At 37.2% G+C, this 16835-nt stretch overlaps 1 protein-coding gene across 3 annotated transcripts in view; it reads right to left on the bottom strand.

The window, feature by feature from the left end:
- Positions 1–16632, bottom strand: part of LOC124207697 (diacylglycerol kinase theta-like) — a 29206-nt gene extending 12574 nt beyond the window's left edge. The window contains exons 1-5 of one of the 3 annotated variants that reach the window (XM_046605280.1): positions 15731–16632; positions 13193–14230; positions 11807–11886; positions 904–1012; positions 312–532 (exon numbers count right to left, since the gene is read on the bottom strand). In XM_046605280.1, the coding sequence (XP_046461236.1) occupies positions 312–532; positions 904–1012; positions 11807–11886; positions 13193–13337 (555 nt within the window). In that variant the 5' untranslated portion in view covers positions 13338–14230; positions 15731–16632. Of the gene's footprint in view, positions 1–159; positions 260–311; positions 533–903; positions 1013–1538; positions 1677–11806; positions 11887–13192; positions 14231–15730 lie in introns of those variants that run through there. The other 2 variants (XM_046605281.1, XM_046605282.1) reach the window with 2 other exon arrangements.
- Between the last annotated feature and the right edge of the window lie 203 nt (positions 16633–16835).

Here is a 16835-nt window from a genome sequence, read left to right as displayed (position 1 = left end):
CAATACAAATCCAAATCAAATCTGTCAGTTAAAAACCGTTAAAAACATTTTAAAATCCAAATCAAATCTTTAATTTTTTTTGGATTTCATTGGATTTGATTTGATTTTGTCAAATCCTATAAATAATTAATCTTCTATAACTACATGTTTTGCATCTACCTCTAGTTAATAGTTATATCCCGTGTGTCAAGTTCCTATCGTTCTCTTCTTAATCCACTATTCCCTACTCGTGTATCAATATGGTAGGTACAGTTGTAATCTGCATGTAAATTATTAGCAATTTTTTTTCACTAAAATGTAATTTTTTTTACCGCCAAGCCACACCATTCACATTTCCATCCGGCCAGGCATTCAGCGCTCCAACAAGATTTACGGCAAAGTATGCATTTTGCTCCGGTGGGTAAGTTTCCTTCACGCCAATAATGCGTTGGTCGAATCTCTTCCAATGTCCATCCAGGAGTGTATGTAGAAGCTTGTCGGCAATTTGGCAATGCTCCGTCTTGACATTCAGCGTGCACATGATAGTCACAAACTACAAGTAAATGGAAAAAATTGTACGAACTCATACAGTACCCGGCCTTAAAATTTACCCATCCCCACCATTTCAGCGTTTTAACACGCACAGAAAATGCATCTTGAGAGTAAGAGCAAGTCAGATATGTTAAACCATAACCCCAAGAGGAAAGTCAGCGCTTTGGAAGTCTACTGGAATTTGCTAATTCCTGCCGTTTCAGCTTTTTAACACAAAACATTTGCATCCTCAGAGTAGGCCCTACGAGCCAATAAGATATTTTAAAACCCTAATTCAGAATGCAGCAGAGGAAAGTCAGCGCTATGGATGCTTACTAGTGTTACAATTAATACTGATTAAAATGATTATTTTTTTATATACACACGTATTACCTTCACATCGGAAAGAATAGGTATCGTCCAAACGTTTACGACAGACGTTACAAAATCGACGCTTTTGGCTGTGATGATTGGATTCTGCCCAGAAATGTGCAACCGGTGTCTGAAATAAAAATATTTATTTTAAAATTTCTATTTTCGTATTAAAAATAAAAATTGTAAATAGATGAAGAACAAGAAACAAGACTATTCTTTAGAGATTTTAAAATTGCTAAAAATTTTTAAGATGGCTGTAAAACATAGCATACATAAGCTCTTGATAATGTGTAGTATATATTGCCATAACAACTAGACCAATGCTATTTCAATAACTCTTAGTTTTTTGAAATAAAATAGCACATACCAGAGAAAAAGCTGGAAACTTACCACCATTAATGTTACTTTAAGCAAAGCTAGTTATTTCTCTTGAAATTCGTTTCACGAATCGGAAAAGCGACAAAACATATCAACTTTATCATTTTTAAAATTATTTTTCTAGACAATAATGTGATTCACTAACGTGGTTTTATTTCGAATTTTATTCAAAAAATGTAATGCGGACATATGTGTTAAAGCCGAAACAGCCTTTTTGTTCTATAAATATCAAATAGGCTTTCCTATCTAGTCAAAATAAATCAAAATCGGAGAACCTTTCAGCAACGGCGGTCGAACAATTGCAATAGTTGAGTAGCAAAGGCTTTTCATACCCATTTTTTCATCACGATGTATTTTTCGGTATGTCAATGAAGCTCACATTTCTATCCTCCATGTTTATTATGATTATCTTACTGTAATAGTAGCCCAAAATATATTAAATTTTTATTAAATTATGATATAGTGAATAATGAACCGGCATTCAATACTAATCGTTGATTATTCAAATCTGATTGAACGTTTGACAATTTATCACAGAGACATTTTTTCTTACAAAAAAAATATGTTTAATTAACAAAAAAAAATTGAATTAGAGTAAAAATGAAATTTGATGTCGAGAATTGGACAGGCGGTGTACCATATTGGGCAGGAGTATAACTCTTAAATCTGAAACGAAATATTGTTAACAAAAGGAAAAGTAAATCGAAGGGAAACGAAGGAAAGCGAAACATTCAAAAACGCAAAGAGCAACACAGAATAAAAATCCTTTAACATCGTTTCCGTGTCGTAAAACCGTGATACCTAGGGCATCTAAAATAATAAAAAAATCCTTTGGGTATCTTTTAGAGGAAAGGATAAGCAATAGTGTTTATGAATTTTTTTATGAGCCCTACATATGACAAAAAGTGATGCGGGCAAAAGGGGAGATCTTCGATTTTCTCTGTCATAAGAGGGGTTTCCTAATATTGAACAAATGTTTAGCTATAGAACTGTAGTGGATGCTGAGTTCTCAGATCTAGCAATTCGTATAATCTTTACTCTTTTCATCGTGGTTTATGTTTGTTGTACTAAAAGTTTTTTGTATCTACCTTTCCTCTAATTTCCCCTAGTTTTTCGGTAGCCAAATGGACTGGTACCTTTTAGTAGTCCTTCCTACCTTATGGTAGTAAAACCATTAGAAAAGAGTCGAGAAGAAAAGTAGAGTCTCTATATTTACCTATTCTGCCTTGTGGCTTTGACCAGCATCGAACTGTAACTAATGGATTCTCACTTTCAATTATGAATTGGCATTTCAACTTGATAACCACTGTACTGATTGAACCTTAGATTTAACAGCAAATCGTAAGTATCAGACACAGTTAGAGTAAATGAAATGGACTCTTGTCATTTTTTCGTTGCAGTAAGGAAAATAAGCATAAGCATTTTCCCCAAACTCTTACTAAGCATAACAAATAATTATTAAACATTAAAATGCTAGACAGTATACTTTTAACCTACCATACAAAAGTAGAATGAAAAACAAAATAATTTTTTACTTTGATAAAGTAGAAGTAATAAAATAGTTTCCTACCACTGTTAAAAAACTTCCCAACTTTTTCGGGGTTAAACGCCCTAAATTCTCGGCAACTGAGATCTGGGGTTCCCAAACCCGAAATATTTGTATCGTATCGCAATACGAAACGTTCGGGGTTGTATAGAAGACGAATAAAAGATTCGACGTGAGTCAGGCTCGAACCTTCAACCTTCGACTTGCTAGCTGAACTCGCTAACCACTAGAACAATTGACTTGTTTCATTAATCGATATTTATGAATTACATTTTGATTTCCTGTACGTAAGGACTTCGAAAGTTTTATAGTCTTTGTTAGCATAGAAAATAAGAGTTAGAGGGTAGCGGGCGTGTTTGTCGAAAATACTAGTACCGACTAGTACTTAGACTTAATATTATACGTTAGACTACTTACGTTTTCAGAAATCGATATAATTTTTAAGGAAAGGGATGCACGCTTGAAAATATTTCAAGTTGAAAATGTGATATGTAAAAATGAAAATTGATCTACTTAACAAGTAGTTTGCAAATACTAATGGATAAAATTTTAAATGCACTTGAAATAATTCTATCGCTGCTGCATAGTTTAGAGAAAAGCTGAACTTGTCATTATTTCTCTGCCGGTTGCCGACGGGATTGCTTTGCTAATCATGACTAAAATCTATGTCCCAAGCAGGCCTATGCACTACCTAAATGTCTGGCTATGCCCAAAAATTTGGGGGTAGTTTTCCCCAAATATTTGTAGTTAAATTTGAAAAAATGAAAGTGGTACGTAAAACCCCAGAATTTTCGAAAAAAGTCAAAATTTCGTGCATTTACAAATTTTTGGTGGTTGGCAACCCCCAAAAATTGGTACCCTTTTTAACAGTGACTTCGTTAAAGTAGAAGGAATTCCCTACCTTTTTCCTACTTTTTTGCCTTTACCATAGAAAGAAGGGAAAAAATTTGAGACATAAACTAAGAGTGTGTGTTAAAGAATGTAGAAAAACAAATTATTATTATTATTATCGAATTCCTACAGTACTTACGGAATATCAATTATATATCAGTATGAATTTGTAATTATCATGATTCTATCATTTAGAAACAGGTCTTAGCGAGAGGAAACACATAGGGCGAATCCTCTGATTTTGCTGAATTGAGAGATCTTGCAACCCAGCATCCACTACAGGTCAAAAGACAAACAGTTGTTTTTCCAAAGAGGCTGGAACATAACATGTATAGTTGAATGAAGAAACAAAAATACTTTGTCGTTAACCACCTGGGGTGGTTCAAGGTATAGGGTGACGGAAAGAGAGTCTTGGTACTAACTGAAATGGAACATCTCTCCCAAATCGGCTTAACTCGGTTTTTTCCTTCTTCAAAATATAACATTTTCTTTTCCACGACTTTCTGAGTTCAATCAGAATCTGATTTTTAACCCAGTTCAAGCTTGTAAAATGTTAGGAACTCACTGTGTTACTCTATCTGTCTATATCTAGATATTTAGGTATACACACGTAAGAACACGTAGCTTGATATCCTACTCGGTTATCACCAAAACTTTTTCACAAACCAAGCACACTGACGCTGCTTGAATGCTATCTGTCGTTATGTATAAGCCAATAAACAGCTATTCAATGGTAAACAAACCAGTTGCCATGGTTAAAATAATGTCTTTCTGTGTCCGAACACAGTTGTTTACCTCCTGACATTTTTAAGCCTACAATAATAATAATATAATAATGTAATTTATTTGTATAGCGCCTTTTACACAAGTTATCAAAGGCGCTTTGACTCAGCTGGGAGGAGATTTGAAATAGGCTACAAGTAAATATATCAGCTTCAGCAGTTATACATTGGGGAATTTTTGAACAAATATGTCTTTAATGAGGAGTGGAAAGAAGAAAGTGAATCACAGGATTTCACCGAGAGAGGACTGTTCCAAATTCGGGGAGCTGCATTCGCAAAGGCAGGATATAAAGGGCATGACAAATTTTTACTAACATTTACTTCGTTATCATGTTCAGCTAAGGTATTCGAACTATTATTATTCGAAACTATTTCAGCTACTCATTACCACCTCGGGACCACGAAGTCCTGGTAAAAAGTGTCGTTCAAGGTGTTTTTTAGACATTAGCTCGCAACAACCACTCCTTTATCTTAAAACTAGCGCCCAATTTTGCATGGAACCTTACGGAACTACGTCTTTCCAGATTTTTTTTAATGAAGGACTTTTCATATTGAGCTGGAAAAAAATTTATCATACTATTAATACCCCCGCTCTATTGTTAAAGACTACTTTTCTTAAATTTGATCAATATAGTAAAGGAGAGTGGGGCTATTTGGAACGGATTTTGTTTTTCACCCTTATCTTCTTTTTTAATTTATCCCTGTAGCTCTTTGAAAATACGAAAAAATAAATTGGGCGTTACAAATTTCTGGGCCAATTAGTGGGCCGTACGGCCATATTGCTATTTTAATTTTCAATAAGTTATCAGTTAATTCTGTTAATCTTAACTAACAGCAGTGAGCGTTTTTTTAAAGAATTTTGGTATACATTTTTTATTTCTTAACTTACTAACTTACATACAAACCAAACAAAATGAATACTTTGTATGATTCTGAACCATTAAAAACCATATAAACGATTTTTTAACGAACCGTTTCATTTAGTACAGCGTTCCATATAACTACAGTCTCCCCAACGAGCCCCATGAATAAATCATGTAGCTTTTCGGGAATACGCGCCATCATTTTATGCCAGTAGTGCAGACGCTTCACCTTATATCACAACCACAGTTGTCTCCTGTCTTTTCCTCAAAACAACAAGGCTGAATCGAGTTATGATGCGTATTGCGCATTTTCATTCAGTGGGTTTTGAATGGAAGTGGGGGATGAGATGGGTTGATCGGATGGGTCAGACAAAGCGAGGCAGAATACGGCTCAGATGATAAATTCCAATGACTGCTGTGTTGCCGCCATGGATACAAATGTTAAAAAAGATGTCGAACAGCCCTGTATGATACAAAAACCCTTATGGAGCAGTTGAACATCCTGCGTTGCCAGGTCTGGAAATCAATTTTATGTCCTAAAGAGCCAATCAGCGTACAGCCTCTTTAAAACGCTGTACGCTGATTGGCCCTGATTAGTCAAAAACAGCTGTCCCGATTTCCCGATAAAGACTCTTTTTTTAAAAACGTAAATATTATTGATCAAAAATTCAAAATTTTTTTTTAACGATAAAGAAATGATTTAGCTTCATTTCAATATTACATTTACATGTCATTGACTCTTTTTTCTAAAAACCTTATCTGGCGGAAAAAAATTAACTAACAAAAATCGTTTTTTTAGTTGTGTTAATAACTGGCAAGCTGGTCGATTCGGCAAAAAAATGGATTTGCCGAATTGGATTTGCCGAATCGACATAATGCCGAAATTGTATTGTCGATTCGGCAAAACTTGCCGAATTCTTCCCTCTTAACCATTTCAGCTGGATGGGACGGATTAAAAAAAAAAGATGGCGAGGGGTGTCCGACTCTTTTTCCCGTGTTGCACTCGTCGGGAAAAATGGGAAAAATTAGGGAAAAATAAGCCGAAAATGGGTCAGAAAAAAATTTTAATATGATAAAAAAATTTTCCCCCTAATGTACCTCTTGACCCGGTGTTCCGGCATACTCCAGTCTCCCCTATTTCGGTCTGGTTGAGTGGGAGATCGCTTGTTAATAAACGTATTAAAATAATTGCTCAAAGTGAGAATCGATCCATCAATTTATCTGGTAGGATTTAAGCTTGCTATCCACTACACTACATAAAAACCTACCGATATTCTATGTAATAATCGATATAATACTAATCGAATATTTACAGAGATTAGGACATGGCTCATTCTGTGTAAAGTCTAGCAGTCGAAAATTCCCTCCTCCTTCTCCCTAGCCGACGAATTCGACTGCGCTGCTCCTAGGCAGTTTCATTTTTCGACTTTTTTTTTGATCGGGTTGCTCTTTGAAATAAGGGTGCAATTTCGCCTTTAAAAAATATCCAGAAAGTTTGAATGAGTTTTAAAAATATTTAGATCACGCGCATCGAAAAAAACACGAAAAATCGTGAATTTTTCGTGATTCAATTCATAGAGCCACTACCATGGGGTATTTTTTATTGCTCTCTTCACATCTCTTATGTAACTAAATTATCTATATGCTCTGTTATTTTAACCTTATTGGACAAAAATTAAATCACGCGCAAGGGAAATCTATATTTAAAAAGTCGTCGTACAGCAATGCATGGGTTTTTATAATCTTTTCTTTTTACCAGAGAAAACGTCTGTGAACGCGGGAAAGATAAAAACGGCAAAATTTTCCCCAAGTGATGAGTCTCTCTAGTGGTAGGTATAGCAACTTCTTGTTCAGAGACGAGAAATTTTGCCGTTTTTTCTTTTTTTTACACCCCTAAACTTTAACAAACGAATTAATTGAATTACTTAAAATGAAGATTGGCTTATTCTTCATCTTTTGCTAAAAACTATAAGGGCGGAAGTTTTGCGGCTATTTTTTTTTTTTTTTTAAACAGGGCCCTTTTTTGGTAGAGCCATAAGAAAAGCACAGCAACTGCCCCAACTTTCACTCGGCGAAATTGGTGCACATGACGCCAGTTCCAGGGGGTAGGGAAATGTACATAAAGGGGGGGCGTATTTTTTTCATGTTCCCAGTTTTGTTTCGAACCCCCCCTCCAAAAATCTTAGGATTACAGCAACTAGGTTGCTAATTAAAAAATAAAAACTAAAGACGCGTAGCGCCGTTAAACGCCGTGTTAAAAGCGGCCAAAATTGGTACACTGTACCAATTTCGTTGGTGGGTACTGTATGTGCACAGCAGGTACTATTTGATTTTGAAATATATGGAAAGGTTATTGGAAAGTGAAAGATGAGTATACTATCACTCAAACTTTTTCTTTACTTTTTTAATTAATTTTTCAATATCAAACTTTCTGCAACAATAATTTCTGATTCCAGTGAATATTTTTGTAAATCTGTATATTAGAAAATACTTGCTCCCACGTGATTCGTAGCTCATATATCAGAATGCATCATTTAACAAGTGACGCCCTAATCAGCTCACCCAACAAGATTCATTCCTTTATCATAGTTGAAGTTGACACATATTTGTCTCGTGTCCTTCCCAACAAAAGAATTAGTTCAACGATCTCTATATAACAGTTTGGCAATGGTGAAAAGTGTTTTAATCTTGAGGTGGTTTCACTTTCGACTTTACTTTCAGCAACGCCATTGGTTTTTAGAGATCACGTGACTAAAACAAATTCGATCGAATACCGACTGGAGGAGCCCTAGTCTGCTACAATTTGGCGTTGCCAATTTTAATTTTAATTTTTGCTGGGACATAGCAACTTTGTCAGGGATATGGAGAGAGAGGTATGGCGGTCTCTCCATTACCCCTGGCTTTGTTAAACACACTTTTCGTGCCATGTCGAGAGTAGGCATGGTCGAGAGTACTCAAGGCATCATCTTATTGGGTAAAATGTGGCGTCACGTGACTTTCGGCAACGTCTATTGTAAGATTGACTGTGTGCACACTTAACGAACCCCTTGTGCCAGCATTTGACTACAGTTTTGAGATCTGAGAGGAAACTTTTTTGGTCTTTTCCCAATAGATGGCTTTTCGATTTTTTAACTGAGCGAATCGAAAATGAACGTTTTAAACTGCGCGCGTGGAAAAAGGCATCTAGCGGTCAAAAATCAACTTTTAATGTAATTTTGTCTTTGCTCAAGGTTTTTCAAGTAAATTTTAATTCGATTTTGACGAACGAATTTTTTAATCGGTTATGTATTTTGAAAAAAAAATTAATTTCTGAATTGCGAGCTGAATTGTTATTTAATTCTTCTGTGTCAGATTGCCGCACGCAGGTAGTCGCGTTCCGCACAGTATTGATAGATTGCTTTCGATATGATGAAATAAAAGCTGCATTGCACAATTTGATTTTAAAAAATAGATACCAATTAAACTTTAAATCGCTGTATGCATGAAAATTAAATTTGTCTCGCAATCCAAGTGGATGCCAATAGCCAGCATACATTAATTGGGTTGTTCGGGGTTGTTTTTGATTGGAGTCGGATAATTTTAGGGAACCGCCATAAGCCCACATCAGAACTCAAATTTCTATTCATCAGTTCCTATTCAAAACAGTGTCGATCCCACAGCTATTACCAGCCGTCGCTAGATGCTTCTTTTTTTACCACTAACATGGTAATAGGCTATTGCCATGGCAGACCAGCATGGCAATAGGTTCCACCGTTGCAAACGACCTATCATATGATTTTTTTCTATCTTTTATTTTCAAGATTTGGATCTTTAAAAAAATAATCGAAATAACAAAATAATCGGAAATAAAATTTTAACAGAAGAAAATTGTTCTCCGATGTTTCAGTGATTATCGCTAGCAACCGATATCGCTAAGAATTAATCCGAAATAATCGCGGCAAATCTGCTTTTTTCATACTCTTTTCATACGCAAGATTTTTGTTCTTTTTAAATACTTGTTGGTTTTCATATTAGAAATTTCAAAATTAGACCTCACTATAAACTGAGAAGCCGAAAAAAGTGAAATTATTTTGTCATTAACGAGGTCAAATTTTTGTTTAATATTTACTTCATACCCTCTTTCACTGTCCAATAAATAAGTTTTTTTTTATAAAAAAATTCCATTCCCTTTCCAACCAACTGGCAATCCACGACTATTCCGTGAATTCCATAATTTCGAAAAAAAAAACATGGATAGGGGAGAGTGGGGCGATCTGGCGTTCGGGTCGGATGGCTCAATTGATTTCTTGATGGGTTAGAATTGCAATAAGATATTGAAAAAATCAGGAGATGTAGATGTTAGTAATGCGCATCTTAAAACCAAATTTCATGGCAGTACAACGAACGGTTGAGGAACGAAAAATGAAATAAATTTTTCGTCTTAAAATTGGGTCGTCCTACCTTGACTTTGAATCAAATATCGGCTTTCCCGATTACTTTAAAATTATAAAAAAATATGGAAAATATTCTACGTTATCTCCTCTTTAATCCTGTTTAGTTTGTTTTATATTTACAATAGTTTAAATAATATATATTCAATAATATACCAAGACCCCTTTGTTGGGGGCGCATCGGCCACACAGCGTCGAGGCTTTTTGGCTTACATAAAATTGCATATTATAGCAATAAAATTATTTTTGGTCAACTTTTTTCGTGTTTTTAGTCAACTACCATACTTATTTAAGCTTTTTTATTGATATTCCGTTGGTGGGTTGCATTATTGGGTTATTTTTTTTTTAATTTTGAGTTTCTAATGTCAGTCAACGGTTTTTCCCCGGTTTTTCCGTAAGAAATACCGGGGCCGAGACACCCCGGCGGTGTGAGCAAGTGACCACCCCCCCCCCCGTATCAGGGGCGGGTTTGCTCTTTTTTTTTTTTTTTAGATCGGTAATAACCTAGTCTTAATATATTTAGATCGGATTGAAAAAATCACCATTTAAAGCAGGAAGGATTCTCTTTCTTTTAAGATTTTGTGGATCTAAATACGTTGGAAAATAAGGGAATGGGAGCTAAGAGAAAAAAAATAAAAAGTGAGCCAGTCGCCCCACTCTCCCCTACCCTGATTGATATATCGACAGACGATGTTTTAAGATTCATTTTTAGTGATTTTCATCTTCAGTTTTTTATTCTTCCTCAGTTTGCTGTTTGATTCAACCTCCAAGTCGCCATAACATCAATGATTTTTCCTCGTTACAAACCCAATACTAGACTGAGCAAGAATAGATGCTTTGCAATACAATAAAATAATGAAGAAATTCCGGCAATTTTCAGTACGTTCAACAATAATTACTTTATTGTTTAAAATACGTATTTAGCCTTACTCTCTTTACTAAGGAAGATATCCCTTTATTGTAAAATTTCCCTGCTAGAGAAAATTGTACGTCAAACTATGAAAAGCACTGATCGATGAAGAAGTAGCAACAGCAGCCGCGCCGTCGCGAAGCTAAAGAGATGGATCCGTACGATGAACGACCCTCCTCTCTCCAGTAGAATCAGTGATTTGGTGTAGTTCACAGATCGATAACGCGGTAGACGAGGGAAAGGGAGTGAGTTACCATAGCAACACTTGACAGGATACAGCTGGATCCTACTGCCTCTGAGAAAGCAACGATCATGTCCAAATATTTCTCATAATATCATAATATCAGAAAGTCTACCATTGATTGTATAAATGAAAAAAAAAAATAATACAACTAATTTCAACCTTTTCTACTTTTCCTTTCGAATTCTTATGATCAATTATTGATCACTTATATTTAACTCTATTTATTGTGAAACTATTGGCTTAATAAGTTAGTTAAACTTCGGGGAAAATCTTATCGAATTTTCAATTACAATGTAGGAAGTATAAACCGGTTAAAGCCAGTAGAATAAATTGTGATTTTTTCCTCATATAGCATGCAATGTAAATTTTGTAGTTTTGTTGCACAAGGTGCATGATTTATGTGCGAAATCATTATTGGTTACCGGTACATGTGTCTCCTGTTAGAGGAAAACGAAAATATTTACCGGATGTTAAGATACTTTAACTTCTTTAGCTAAGCTCGATTTTATATTTTAAAAAATAAAAAAAAAATAAAAACTTCGTTTTAGTAGTGTGCATGTATAAGACGAAAGTGGTAAGAATAATATACAGATTACTGTAACAGTAACACTTTCCACCAAAAAATGGATGGAACCTAAGAAGTCAATCAAAGTTTCATTGCGTTGTTCTTACAAACACATGGTGAAATTTTCGTGAAACATTATCGAATTTTTTATTAACAGCGAAAACAAAGTAGCGTAAGATGAGAAAAATAACAAACAGCGGTAATTAGAAAATAGTACTAGGTACTAGTGGCAAATTATGACAATAAAATTCCGTCTTACATCGTGCAATATTTTTCCAAATAGCGGGAGGGGGAATGCATTTCTAAGCCTACCTCGATAAGTGCCGTGGCGATGTGGATACACGGTGATACAACTCCCTTAAGGCAGCGATCGTGCACGACGAAATTGCAAACTGTAATGATTTAGATTTCGTTAGTCTCGACAGTCTATGGTGGATGATTAGGGATAGTTAACAATTTCATAGTAATGTTACAATAAATTCTATTTTATTCCAACTTCAATAAAAACTCATTTTATTTTAAATGTATATTTTTGGGATCTCCCAAGACGTCGACGAGGAAAACAGCCTTCCAAAAGTGGCTCTAGTAATCCTTAAGTATCCAAACATAAGTAAAAAAGTATCAGACAGAGACCAACTGTAGGTTTCCGAATCAAAGTATATCGATTGCATGATAACAAATCAACACATGCTGCTAGCAAAAGTGCAAAGCCTAATTCAATAACAAATATTACGCTATATATTATAGGCCTATCGTTAAAAAACGACCAATAGATATATAGTCAACTCCCCCCCCCCCCCACCCCCATTTTCGTGTAAACTTCGAACTTGAGATACAGGCCATAAAGCATCCCTGTTCCCCCAATGGTTCAGGGGAAAAATTGTGTCAAATTTTTGCGTCATTTTTACGCAGTTCCCAAATGGTAATCACAAAATATGTAAAAAAAATTTTTATTGATACCATGAGTTATAACTTGGTACATTTCTTGAAATGGAGTTTCTCAAATTCGAACCTCAACGCTGTTCTCTACTCGGTAAGAAATATAGGCTTAGTTTAGCTTCTACATGAAAATCAATACGCCCTTCAGTCTCTCCTCTCTCTCTTCCCCCTTGCACTTCCAATTTTTTATCTCTCCTGTTGACTGTGGCTTTCAACTGCCTATTTTTTCTACATTTTCTTTTTTTTTTCCTTTGCTATGTTAGATTTTCTTTAGGGATTATTTTAATTCTTTCAGGAATTTGTAAGCATTTCAATTTTACTTGTGTCTTTATTCCCATATAAATACGTATTTGTGAAGTTTTGCATTGAAAAAAAAAAAAAAACGAAAACAAGTAAATATTGATTACATCTCGCATGCTGATTTGTTCGATGTGAACCTTGAATGGGTTTTACTTCAATGATAATTTCGATTAATTAAGATATTCGTGAATAATTCATTTGGATTTCACCCAGGCTATTGAAAGGTTAACACAGGGGTTAACATACATTTTCAAGCTCATAAACCAGCATTACTTTCTCTCATATTTAGAAAAATCTCAAATACAAAGGAGTTTACACAAAATACATTGATACAGTTTACGTATAAACTAACAATCAGTTTTGGTAATATTGCTCATCTCTTTGACAATATCCAATATGTTTGGGGAAAAAATTAATGTGGGTGAATATATTCTAAAAGAAAGCGTGGATTTGGAATACCTTCACATACGTATCCCTGTCCGAGAAGTCCCCACACCAAATCTGAACAATGGTGACAATAGGAGGGCTTATGAAAATTCTTCTTAAGAAAGTAATGTCCATGACTCCCAGTTGTTGGCCATGGATCCTCTCCGCCAGTTGCCATTTTTCTCAAAGTTGTCGATAACACGAATTCAATTAATTTCAACGATTGTCTCTTTCACTTTGCGTGGGTGCAAATATTTGTAACTTGAAAAATACGACGCTCATTCACACCAGACTGTGTTCACACTTATCAAGTCGAACAGGGTATTTAAAGTTTGAAGCAGTTACCACAAAGACACGTTAAAGCACCACTAGGCAAAATCGTTCCTTTTGCACAAACCAGTGAAACCACTGACACTAACTGCCGCTACACAATGTTATCTATAGGTCATTAATTAACGATGCCATATGAGATTATCCATATTTCTTAACCTCACTGAACTGACTAATGTAACAGTGACTTCCAGTTTTTGGTTTTTTGCTATTCGCCGATTCTGATTGATAATCAAACTGCATTGATAATGAGCACATCACATCAGCAGAGAAGTAGCTACAACAACTAAAATTGTAAAGGCCTGGAAACCTAATGTGATCGACCAACTTAAAAGAAAACCGCACTCCTACGCGATATGAACACTTCACTTCCTACAAACTATCACTTTAATTTGTAAATTGTTCGAGCGAGCTTTAGCTCGCGATGAGCAATTTGGATTGTTGGGGGAATGGAGTGAAGACATTGACTGTGTGCGACCTCTATATTTCAGCTGCTTCTCAGCAAACAAAAGAACAACAAAAACGGGGGATAGGTGAGAGATGGCGCTCAGGTGGGCGGACCTTTCCCTTAGACACATCAGAATTGGAAGCAAAAACAAACTGTGGATCTGGCTTAACGGAAAATGTGTAAGGTGATCCATGGTTCAAATGGCCTATTTGTTGTTGTTGTTCTGATCGCCTTTATTGGCGGGATTGGGTGAGCCACGGTCGAAATTGGATCTGCGGCTATCATTGTTGTATCTAGCAAAAAGATAGAAGGAAAGAGGAATTAGTGGGCCGTCAATAATCGGATGCTGCACCTAATTCAAGTTAAATAACATAATGATAACGGGAATGAAGTGGGCGGGATGGGTGGTTAGAAGACAGTCAATGTCTTCACTCCATTCCCCCAACAATCCAAATTGCTCATCGCGAGCTAAAGCTCGCTCGAACAATTTACAAATTGTCGGTAAATTCGTTCGACATTGACTGTGTCTTTAAAGCAAGATATAATCAGATATAATAAGATATAAGATAAGACCCCCTGATGGTCGACAGTTACCAACGCCTGAAAATTGGAGCTCGTGGGAGCCCTGCTGGACTGTGTAACATGGATGCGCCACCAAATCGGCATTTCGTCTAAAAAAGGCGTCAATACTCTTTCATACGAATAGTTGTCGGAGGGTTCCTTCCCACCGTGCTGCAGCTCTTGCTGGAACGAAAATTAACAAGGAAAAGCTAATACCTCCTTGACGCCAGACAACAGAGAGTTGTGGTTCCGTTGCTTACACCAACTGCTCCAAGCGACCTCAGCGGACTGGTATGCAGGGTGCGTATTCGATCGAATTGCTCCCAGTATGAGCTCGATAATTTCCTTCGGAAAGGTTCGTTCTTCCAGACAACTCCGGAGAACCACCGAGCGATAAAACAGATGGATTCGTTCCTGTCAATGGATGACCCTCCCCCAACGGGGAGATCAGCCTACTTGGATGGGAAGAGAAGGAGCGGAATTTCCGTTGCTAGCTCTATCAGGGACGAGAGGTCAGTGGTGTTGCTAGGGCAATCTCGGCTAGTTTCCTAGTCCTTATTCGTTTCATACTGCCCCCCTCCCTTCTTTAAAAAGGATGCATCCGACGCCCTGGACAAATCCGTCGTCGGGAAAAATGAGCGGACGGCCAGATGTAAAATCTGCCTTTGAAACCACCCAAGAAGGACTTCTACGAGCCTCTTGTAAACGTGCCGAAAGCGTAAATTGCTCTCTTGACCTGATCAGATGATCATCCGGTTTGGAATCTAAGGGGATCCGAAGAGCACGGAAGTGTGCTGGGGCACTGCTATACCCGTGCGCCAAGATTAAAATCTCATCCCAATAAAGTTCGAGGCGAAGGTCGTTCTTCCGCAGGAAGGTTACCACTCCCCTTACTAGTCTGGTGAACGCCCATCACATTGAGTTTAAAACGAAGGAGGGGGGGCACGAATTCGAAGAAAACGCCCCCATTTAAACTGAAGGAATTTCAAAAGGCCTTCAAAAATAGGAAAAAATTTGAGACCGACAAGTATGAGTCAATCAAGTTCAACTTGGTGAGCCAACCCGCTCCCAAATAATTGGACGGGATCACAAATAGAATTTAGTTGTAGATATGGGGCCACCGTTGACAAATTCCACCGATCGAAAGCCGGTCTTGACAATTTAACATAAAAACGCGCTATGCGTCCAAGAGAAAAAACCCATAAAAGGAAAGGAGACTAGATTGGACATACCGAGATCCTTTAAAATTGGAATAGCGACCGCCTGAAGATGAAGGGGGGTGGCTGAAATCGCGATTCGATTGGCGTTGATCATGACCACCTTTAGATCCGGGCGCGCGAGGGGCTCCCGCGTTTTCGAGAGCGTTCAGAGTTTTCACTTGCTCGACCAGGGCCTGGGTGAACTTCGGACCGAAGAGGTGTTCTCCACCCGTTGGCAGGACAGCTTTGTCGTCTAGCAGTCCAATATTCTGCGGGTAGATTTGGGCCAGAATGTTGCGGCGTCGCGCGTTCGTGATGTCGTGGTACACCACCGCCCAGAGCTTCAGAGCTGTTTTGACCGCCTTGGCGTCGGCTCGGGATTTCTTCTTTTTCTTGAGCCGACTTGCTAGAAACATGATGGGCTTGACTAAGTCAAGGATCTTGAAGGTTTGGTTCCTGTAGATTTTCTCGATTGGGTCGATGTTGACCTTGGCTGCCGAAGATGACTTAACTGCCTTCAGCCGGATGTAGAATGCATCATCTAGATTGGGGTTGATCAGCAGGTCGGCGTTCTTCTTTAGTTTGGGTCTAAAGGCCTCTCTAGCACTTTTCGCTCGAGTGTCATCTAAACCCGATACGACCCAGTCGGCCAAACTAGCTGACTTTTCACTTGAGAGACGAAATTTCTTTACGCCTCCTCTTCTTGATGAGTCGGAGCCTGAACTACTAGAATTTGAGCTAGAATCGCTTGACTGTTCGGGATCCGACATGATGTTTGCACAACGAGAGCGAAAAGAGATCTGATGTGTCTAAGGGAAAGGTCCGCCCACCTGAGCGCCATCTCTCACCTATCCCCCGTTTTTGTTGTTCTTTTGTTTGCTGAGAAGCAGCTGAAATATAGAGGTCGCACACAGTCAATGTCGAACGAATTTACCGACAATCTAGAAAGGATACGAAATGTTTTTTGTTGAAATCATTCACATGACTAGTAGCCGAACTTAAAGACGTGATAATTTACTTTATTCGCAGCACTCTTCGGATAGTTAAAGAGAAGTGATTAGAACAAGTGAGTAGAACTGGATCACGTCATTCTGTTGAACAACTATTTGATTGAATGACTCTTAAAATTGTTTAATCA

The sequence above is a fragment of the Daphnia pulex genome, chromosome 11 (assembly GCF_021134715.1).
Source record: "Daphnia pulex isolate KAP4 chromosome 11, ASM2113471v1".
NCBI lineage: Eukaryota > Metazoa > Arthropoda > Branchiopoda > Diplostraca > Daphniidae > Daphnia > Daphnia pulex.
The sequence above is the reverse complement of the archived record's forward strand: the minus strand, read 5'-3'. Positions and strand labels throughout refer to the sequence as shown.